General features: G+C 47.3%; 1 protein-coding gene across 1 annotated transcript in view; it reads left to right on the top strand.

Annotated features, from left to right (window-relative positions):
- The first annotated feature begins 1,088 nt into the window (after positions 1-1,088).
- The window catches only part of NUCB2 (nucleobindin 2), a 450,013-nt gene continuing 441,256 nt past the window's right edge, over positions 1,089-9,845 (top strand). Inside the window, exon 1 of the mRNA XM_085648078.1 lies at positions 1,089-1,297. Within this exon, the coding sequence (XP_085504204.1) occupies positions 1,139-1,297 (159 nt within the window). The 5' untranslated portion in view covers positions 1,089-1,138. The remainder of the gene's footprint in view (positions 1,298-9,845) is intronic.

The raw sequence follows: 9,845 nt of genomic DNA, 5'->3' as shown, positions 1-9,845 counted from the left end.
ATGGTTAAGCTGGTTTGTAAAGCAAAGCTTGTATTTCATACAGCAGTGAGTAAACCGTTCACGCTTAGTGACGCAACACAGCATGCTACCACTAAATCACAATATACTGGAGTGAACTGTGCTAACCACATGTTGTGCATAATTGTTTTGCTTGGGGGCAAACAGCGCTGTCTCTGTTCACAAAACACTGTTCTGACACATGACCATACTTTCTCACACGGGTATCATTGGGTTCCAAGCACCAAATGCAAGCTGCTAGCCTTGAATTAAGGTCTGCCATGCACCTCCCGTTGCCTTCAGGGAGATGTAGTTAAGTAGGATGATAATCCGTGGTTGTATCTCTCGAAGAGGTGAAGCAAATTAAAACCTGAACTAAAATAACAAAGATTAAGAATTGGACATGAGCCAACAGAAATGTAAAATGACAGGAGAAAGAATGCTAACTGGATTTTACAAACCAAAACTTTTTTTAATTACATCTCCCAGAAGACCTTGGGAGTTACACAATTGGGTAAATGGGTTTCACTATTTAGAGGTGAAAGGAAAAAACTCTGGTAATGGTGAATGTGAGCAAGCCAATGGTGCATAAATAAACATTGTGTAGTAGCTGTTACCGAGTGGCAACTACATATTCTTTGTGACAATAACAATAGTGAATAAGAGTGGTTCACCTGTTCAGCAAACACTGGCACAGAGTCGAGCACGGCAACACACAAAGAACGAAACACAAACATTGGCATAACCAATAGGTCTCGCCCATGGGACCTTAAAAGTGTTTAGCCATGCAACAGTTGCATAACTAAATACTTATAAGGTCCCAAAAGCGAGACCTATTGGCTATGCAAAGCGGCCGTGCGGCCGCGAAAGTTAAAGTGATCGCGATCGGTATCACGATCAAACATCAAAGCAACCCTGCGGCCGCGAAAGTGAAAGTAATTGCGGTAAAGTGTGTCGCGCGCGCCCGCGCACATGCACTGTAGCTCTAGGCTGGCCTGGTAGCACTTTTTGGAGCCCTCACAAAATGTCTCGCCAGACCAGCGCATGCGCTGGGTCAGGCGAGACCTAAAAAGGAAAGAGTGGGGGGACTTACTGGGAGGGACATAGTTAGAAGTCCCAAGGAGGGAATGGACGTTGCCACATGCGTGGCCGAGAGTGTGGGACGGAAACACATTGCTATGGGCCAGTGTGGTGTTGGAGTAGGACTGGAGGGGGGATGGCTGCGTTGGTACTACGAGGGGTCGGACTCCAAGAGTTTGTGCTGAAACCACAGGCACTGGGCTGGGAGCCACCAGGCTGTGTAAGTATGAGCAAGGAGGGGACCCATCTGGAGATCAGGAAGTAACCCCATTTGGATGTGCAGAGGGCTACGGGTGCTGGGATGGGGGAGAGTCACACTTGCCAAATGGTGTGTAAGGGCGTCGTAATGTGGGGTTACAGCCTGTGAAGGTCAGCCGGGGTGGAAGGTGGGGCTGGAACAGCAAGGACTGTGTATGAGGGCGCAGGCGGGCAAAAGGTATCTCCGAGAGGGCTGCGGGAGTGTAGACTAAGTCGGGTGGTTGGTTGGAGCCCGTGTGCGGGTATGGGCGGGCAGAATAGATCAATGAAGCCAGCCTCCAGTGTGTGCCTCTGACGAGGCTGCGGGACTAGGCCCGAGAGGACGGAACTGGGATGCAGGGGTGGGGCTAGTGGCTGGCAGGCCAAGGAAATGAAGGAGGGCAAGCCAAACGGGCCGGGATCAGCACGGAGATTGTTAATAGTAGGGCAAAACTTACTTGGCGAAATCAGCTTGGGGCATGTCGAGAGGTCACATAAGGCCGGCAGGAGTCAGTCACTGTGGGCATGCACCGCTAGCATTGACTAAATGCAGGATGCAAGTGACGTGGGGCAGGTAACGTAGTGCGCGAGGGAACTTAAGACTAGAGCGCGCATAAAATGAAACTGGCAGACAAAAGGGACAGAAAAGACAGACTAGAGATACCTGTCATCAGCAAATAAGAATGATAATCAAACAAAACATCAAGGTGAATACACACAATAAACATCCGTGTGTATAAAAACGAGTTTAACACGTGATTAGTACATTGTTTGTGGAAGCCGGCCACGTGGTGCACGAGGAGAATGAAGACTAGAGCGCGCATAAAAACAAAGGGCAAAGATGAGGGACAGAAATGACAGACTAGAAGTAGCTGCAATCAGCAAAAGACAATGATAACAAAGTGTATACACACAATAAACATATGTGTGTGTAAAAACGAGTCTAACACGTGAGTAGTACATTTTTTGAGGAAGCCATGACAAGACCCATTGAAAGGGGTATATACATGAAGGAACATGGGCTTCAATATGAGGGACCAATTTTTGCACGAGCTGGGTAGTTAAACTCAAAGCATATTTAAGGGTGACTCATCATGCTGGAGGGCGGTCTACAGAAAGTGTAGAGGGAGAAGTACATGGCGTTGGGGAATCATGGAATTATGGAATTATGCTTATGAGTAAGGGGATACAAAACATTTTGAAACAGACTTATCGCAGGACAGCTAGGGTGGTAGGTGCATGAGAATGCAGGCTGCCTGTGAGAGTGCACTATGAATGGAGATGAGGATACATATACGGGGAGACCATCCGGGTAGATGTTGTCTGTGTCATCATAGATTACAAAAAGGGGGGTACGGGTTACGGGTTGATCATGTGAGTGTAGTGTTCCATTCATCCAAGGTGTTCAGGCCATGTTCGATGGTATTGCAGCGTGCTATCCAATGGCATTCACAGCTGTTTAGGAGTCTCTGAATATCCCCGCCCCTTGTGGGTAGGGTTGGTTGATCAATGACCATCCAGGTGAACTCCGTTTCTTTGTGGTTGTGTTCCTGGAAGTGTGTGACAAGAGGTGCTGTCAACACGCCATATCTTACACGGCTTCTATATTGGATGATTCTGTCCTTGATCATCTGTGTAGTCTGACCAATGTATAGAAGATTACAAGGGCAGCGTATGGTGTAGATAACATTTTGGGATCTATAGTTGGTGAGAGATCTTAGTTTGTGTTTCTGTCCATCGTACTCAAAATGTTTCATGTTGAGTGAAGTAGAGCACGCTGTGCATCTTTGACATTTGTAGTGTCCAAGCGGAGGGGGGAGGCCGCATGGCCCCCTGACAGATTCATCTCTGATGCTAGTTTTGGGCCATGTAATGGCGTGTACCAGGTGGTCTGAAAGGTTTTTGCCTCTGTGGTGAGAGAACAATGGTGGGCCGTTGAATATGGTGAGAGGGGCAAGTGTATTCCAGTTTCTTTTAATGAATTTTGAAGTTTTGTTGCTAGTGGGGGAGAAAGTAGAGACAAAAGGAATCCGTGAATTTGGCCTCTTTTACCTGGGTGTGAGCAAGGTATCACAATGATTGTACCAAACGCGTTTGCGTGCTCTGGTAACCAATTTCTTAGGATAACCACGGGAGATGAGTTTTTCAGTAAGGACCGCAGCTCTAAAGAAGTCCTTCCTCCATTTGCAGTTGAGGCGGATCCGTAGGAACTGCCCGAAGGGCAAGCCATCGCATAATCCTGGTGGGTGGAAACTGGAATATAGCAGTAAGGTGTTTAGTTCAGTGGGCTTTCTAAATAATGCCGTCCCGATTTTGTTCTCTTCCACTTGTAGAGAGAGATCAAGGAATGGTAGATGATTCTAATTAGGGTCAATGGTGAACCTAAGGTGTCTTTGGCATGTATGTAGCCAATCCAAGAATGTTAGTAATCTGTCCTTATTTCCTTTCCAAATGAGCAGAATATCATCTATGTAAAGACGCCAGAAGGAGATGTATGTCCTAAATGGGTTGAGGTCAGTTAGGATCTTTGTTCTTTCCAGATGGTGGACATAAAGTATGGCGAAATTTGGGGCAAAGCAGGCGCCCATAGCTATGCCTTTAATCTGCAGATAGTAGGTGTCCTTGTAAAAGAAGTTGTTAGTTCCTAGAGAAATCTCAAGAAGGGACATCACAAAGTCTGCAGGGATCCTTGCAGGTTGAGGTCCTGTGTCAAGTATTTCCTTTATTACCAACAGGCCTTCTTGGTAGGGGATATTGGTGTAAAGTGGTTTGATGTCCATCCCAACCATCAAATCAGTTCCTAATGTGAAGGGGGTGTCTCCAATGAGGTTGATTAAAGCCATGCTATCAAGGACAAAGGTATCCGTGAGGGGAACAAATTCTCTGATGATGCTGTCGATGTACTTTCCAATTGGTTCGAGGATCGAGCCGCAGCCTGACATGATTGGTCTGCCTGGAGGGTTACATTGGTCCTTGTGGATTTTAGGACGGACATAAAGATCTGGAGTGCGTGAATGGTTGTTTTTGAGTAAAACAGCTTCTTTGTCCGTTATGATATCGTTGGACTTTGCCAATGCCGTGATTTGTTGAATTTTGGTTCTAATCCCTGGTAATGGATCAGATGGTAAGGCATGGTAGGGGTTGGTATTGTCCAACTGCCAAAGGATCTCTACATCATATTTAGGTTGATCCAGAATGACGATGCCACTGCCCTTGTCTGCTGGCTTGATGCTTATATTTTTGTTAGCTCTGAGGTTGTGTTAGGCTTGCTTCTCAAGCATTGTGAGATTGTAGGGCACAAATTCATGTTGTGATTGGATATTCTTCATTTCATGTAGTATTCGTCTATCAAACGTCAGGATCTCAGTGTGCATGAGGGATGATGCAGGGTTGATGGTCGAGGCTGGTTGAAATAGTGAACGGGTGGTTTGCTCACATGGTGGTCTTTTAGAGAAGAAATGTTTAAGCCTACTTCTTCTGAAGAACTGAAGTAGATTTTCCTGTATTTCAGAGGCATTGCTTTTGTCGGGGTGAGTCATTTACTCAGGAGGCTGGTTTCATAGGCAGAAAGGTCATGTTGAGAAAGGTTGAAGATGGGGAGCGAATTGGTGGTGCCCATGTTGATGATTTCTGTGCTTAGTTCGGGCCCCATTGATAGAACTTGCAGCGGGTTTGACGTTCGCCCGAATACTGATACTGGTAGTTTCCTCTTGAGCGGCCCCTGCCTCTGCCTTGGTTTGTGTCTAAAAAAAACAACCAGGAATAGTGGTTGTGGTCTCGGTTGTTGAGCTCTCTGTGGTTTTGAAGTACTTGGGCCCTCCCCAGGGCTGGAGTCCTCTGCTGAGGTGTTAGAGAACTCAGAAAAGGACACTTGTTGGAGACTGCAGAATCGGCCCCAATACTTTTGTTGTCTAGGTGGTTGGTAGGGCGTATCTTAGAAGTCATCCCTGAGGTAAGGGTAAGTCTGTTCGTTATTATAATTCCGGATGTCCTTTTGGATTTTGTTTATCTTCTTGCTCTGTTCGAATGTCTCGAAGTTGGAAATTGTTGCGTTTATTTTATCCAGAAGGGTTTTTGCATCTGCAATGGTACTATCCGCCAAGACAAGTTTTTCCAATATTGCTATCTCCTCTAGTTCCTTATAGACTATGTTCGAGGGCTGTGTCGATTACCAAGACCATCCAGTGTTTAGAGCAAGTTGTGGGAAAGTGGCTGAATGCGGATCTGAACATAGGATCCTTGGTAAAGATCGCCGGGACGTTGCGAATTTGTAATCCTAATTGTATCACGTTGGACTTTAAGTACTCTGTTAACATACGGGCATGTAGGTCAGTGCAAATTTGCTTCTTTCTAAGTTTTTCAAGTCTATCCAATAGAATACGTCAAGTGTTCACTCCTGTGGAGGAGGAAGTGGTGGTGGAAGAAAGGAGAGATAGTCAACTAAGAATTCTCTGTATATATTCGTCTGCATAGTTTGGCGATTCCCTGGAAACCATGATGTGTGACAAGGTACACAGGTGGTATGTGATTAGAATGAACAAGTTAGTCCCAAGTGGGACAACCTCTCGTAACAAGCAGTTGCTCAAAGTAAACAGTATCAGACTACAGGAGGTAGCCCATATACCTTGAAGAGACTAGGGCAATCATCTATATCATAAAACAGTGTCTTAAAAGGGTGTAAATTGAAGGTCAGTTACACATAGCACAACTAGTTGCTGAGAATAGACTCAAAAGGGGAGAAAACCAGGGAGACAAATTGTTTTTGTAACATAAATTGTATTTTAGTGAATATACACATTTGACATATTCGGTTTCATATAATAAAATGTATGGGAGGCACTGCGTTACATTGAATGACATGTAACCTGTGGGAAACTGTGCACAAGTGCTCGTGAGGGATTGTGACGGCGCAAGTGACATGTGGGGAAGTATGTACAGCGATAGGAGGGGGCGCAACAAAAAGCAAGTAAAAGTAAAAATGTTTACATAGTTAGGACACCTAAACAATAAATGGTAGAAAATACAAATTAATCAAGTCGGGAATCCTTGATGTGGGCGCCGAGAATTTCGCTGTAAAAAGTCGACGGCATTTCAGCTGGGGGTGAAAGGATATACATATATCTATATACATGTGATCACTCCTGGTGGACCAAGAAGAAGAGAAATAAAAGGGAAAAAGGATAGGAGCTAATTAAAAATGAGCCCAAGTAGGGGTGGGGACAGGAAAGCGACGGGTAGCGGCACACAATTACCTCGTGACTAGGCTCGAAGAGAAGAATAGTGCGAAAAAACACTGGACCCACTGGGGGGGGACTTACACCAACGTGCGCACTGTAAAAATCCAGGTGGGATGCTGTCAATTTCTGGGTGTGGCAAGCTATCAAGGCAATTGAAATGGGACCTGCGAAGGTTCCATCTCTTGGGAGAAAGGAAGGAATGAGCGGGGGTGGAACATGTCATGTAGACATGTCCCTGCCAGTTCCTTTGCTGAGCAAAGTCCATTTCTTAAATGCTGTGGTGTCCTTTTTTTAAAAGAATGCTGGTGGTTTCTATAAAGTTCCACACAATCGTATGCTTCAGGCTGATTTTATATGAACACTGCAGCTTAAAATAAAATATTCAGTACAAGTTGTACTCCTTTCCATGGTACCAGTCCATATAAGTTTAAAGTAAGGGCTGCCTCCTGGCCTGTGGTGGAAGTAAGAGAAGCTTGAAAATAAAAACAGGAGGAAAGACATACACCCTGTCTTATGGGCTGTCTGAATGAAACTGGACACTGGTGGGGCAGCAGGGTGTAAAATCCTTAGGCAGGCTCTTATGAAAAGTACTCCAATTGTTTCTTCAGTTACCTTTCCTTATGGTTGCTTAAAGTAGATCCTCAAGTGTAGTTTCAGTAGATTAATCCCATCCTCGTCGCCAAATTATGTTGTAATGTAATGAGTCCAGTAGCCGAGGTGTAGAATAAAGATGAAGGTTTATTGATCTTAGTTCTTAGATGGTCTAGAAGTAGATCTGCATTCAGCTCCACCAGGAGCAGCCTCTTTGCTGGTCTGCCCATACTCCAACTGACACTCCACATCCAGGCATCCTCACATTCCATTACATCACCATGCACACCAACATTCCACAGCACATGCACACTGGCTGAGCAGCAAGGGCAGAGAAGCAGGAAAGATGCATCATACCACAAGCCAGATACAACACTTTGTGGTGATAGAAGGTGCGTGCCCCGGAGGGAAAGATGACACACACAGGGTATGCTGCTTAAGTCCCTTTATTCGCAGAGGGAGGCAAACGTCCATGCACTATTCTCTGCCCCCACGTTCTGCACCGCCTCTCACGATACCATGAGGTGCAGCACAGATCACGTGGGTGCAGAGCACTAGACAGTAACACCACTTATCTCCCTCCTTTAATAACGATGCAAGAGGCATATGAACAATTGTTCCAACTACATGAACGTCTTATCAGTGGATTGTGCGTGAGCACTTGTGTACCCAATTTGTGCGTGGTGATCCCTCACCGGAGGAGTCTCAGGTATCTGCGTTGTCAGCTCAGGGTGAGGAGGGTATTGACTCCTTGGAGCTCTATGTGGTAAAGTCATTGTATCTTCTTGGTCTCCCCACTCTTCTACCTGTGCGGGTGTGTGTGTAGGAGGCCTGCTCCACTTGCGATTCTCTTCCCTGGCAGTTGACGCGTGGAGTGGACGTCCCTTGCCTTGTTCCTGGTGTGTCCGCCTGACCGGGCGTTTGGGGAGGTGTGTGTTGTGATGGGGCGGCGTTGTTACTTTCACCAGCCGATTCGGTGCTGCCCCCTGTCCCCTCCTCCAGACCGCCAGACTCACAATTGTTGGTGGTAACGTCGTCGTCCAAATCCATCATCTTCCCTTGAGGGCGTGTCATGGAGGAGGATCCATTGGCTTGCTACTGTAGGACCTTGTTGCACTTTGCCATTCTGCTGTGCGACCATACTTTGCCGTCACTTAGTAGTGCTGAGCGGGAGTACAGTTCTTGGACTTGAAGGGGCGGGCTGAATTTGCTGTCACCTTTCTTGCCGAAGTGGCCTAGTTTCACTCTTACCCAGTCCCCTTGGGCTAAGGAGACTGCCCGCACTCTGTGAGTCTTGTCGTAATTGTCCTTGTATATCTTTTGGGCTTTCTGTATGTTGCTTCTCACCACTGCTGGTGACCAGCGGCTTTGAAGTTTCAAGTCCATCCACGCCAGGTTGTCCCCTGTGAACGACTCCCTGCCGCGAAGGATCCGGAACGGGCAGTACCGGGTAAGGGTAGCAGTGATACGATAGGCCCACACGGTGTTCCTGATTTCCGTCTCCCAGTTCTTGCCCGCGCCTGTACTGAGCCCATGAGGACTTGGTTGAACAGTTCTGCTTAGCTGTTGCCGGCAGGATGATAAACTGGTGTATGTTTGTTTTGGATGCCGGTTCTTTTGGAGGAATGCTGTCCACTTTTCCGAGGTGAACAGGGGGCCATTGTCGCTGGTGAGGACTCTTGGAATACCCTCCCTCAAAAATGTGTTTGTCAAGAAAGTGATGACGGCATCAGTGTCCACCTCCGGCCACTTGGAGTATCTGTCGACGAGGACGATCACGTATTTGTGTACTCCCCATGAGCCCAGAATGGGGCCCCAGGATGTCCACTGACAATTCTTCCCATGGGTTCTTGGGCGTGTTGAATTCCCCCATCGGGGTCTCTGCATCGTGTGTGCTTTGTCGGCGTTAGCGCAGTGATGGCATGCTCGCACAAACCTTTCCACAGAGTTGTCCACTGCCGGCTACCAGTATGACTGTTTCACTCTTAGTTTGGATTTGAAGATGCCGAGATGGCCTTCAGGCAGGATGGTGAGGAGGCGGTTCATCACATCCTTCGGGGGAATTACTTTGTCGCCTCTGAGGAGGAACGTGGCATCGTCGCTGAGGGATAACTCCTTGCGTACCTCCCAGTACTTTCTGAGATCGCCTTTCAAGTGTTCCTTCTCGGGCCTGCCTTGTGTGATGTTGGTCTTCACTTTTGAGAGTTCCTGGTCGCGGTCGTACGCTGTCTTCCAATCATGCGCCCCTATGGTGGTCTCCTGGTCTGCAGTGAGCGCCACTTGGCATTCCTCCTAATGGTCGGAGTGTGGGGCGTCCTCCATTGCGGCCGACCAGCTGAGAAAGTCGGCTACTTTGTTCTTGTGGCCTGGCAGGAATTCCACATCGTAGATGAAATCCAGGAGCCGGAGTGTCATTTTTGCTATGCGTGGGGTGGCTTTGGCATTCCGCTGGACGTGAGGCCTTTGATCAGCGGCTTGTGGTCCATGCGGAGTGTGAATTTGGATCCCCAGCGGTATTGTCGGAATTTCTCCATTGCCCAGATGACAGCCAGCATCTCTTTTTCTATAACACTAAACTTCTCTTCGTTGGGAGCAAGGGAGCGGGATGCCAAGCCGATGGTGACTTTCGTGCCGTCTGTGGCACTTTGCGACAGGACTGCTCCCAATCCCTTCTCGCTGGCGTCGGTTGTCAGGATGCTGGGG

The sequence above is a fragment of the Triturus cristatus genome, chromosome 3_2 (assembly GCF_964204655.1).
Source record: "Triturus cristatus chromosome 3_2, aTriCri1.1, whole genome shotgun sequence".
Taxonomy (NCBI): domain Eukaryota; kingdom Metazoa; phylum Chordata; class Amphibia; order Caudata; family Salamandridae; genus Triturus; species Triturus cristatus.
This window is presented reverse-complemented; position numbering and strand designations above follow the sequence as displayed.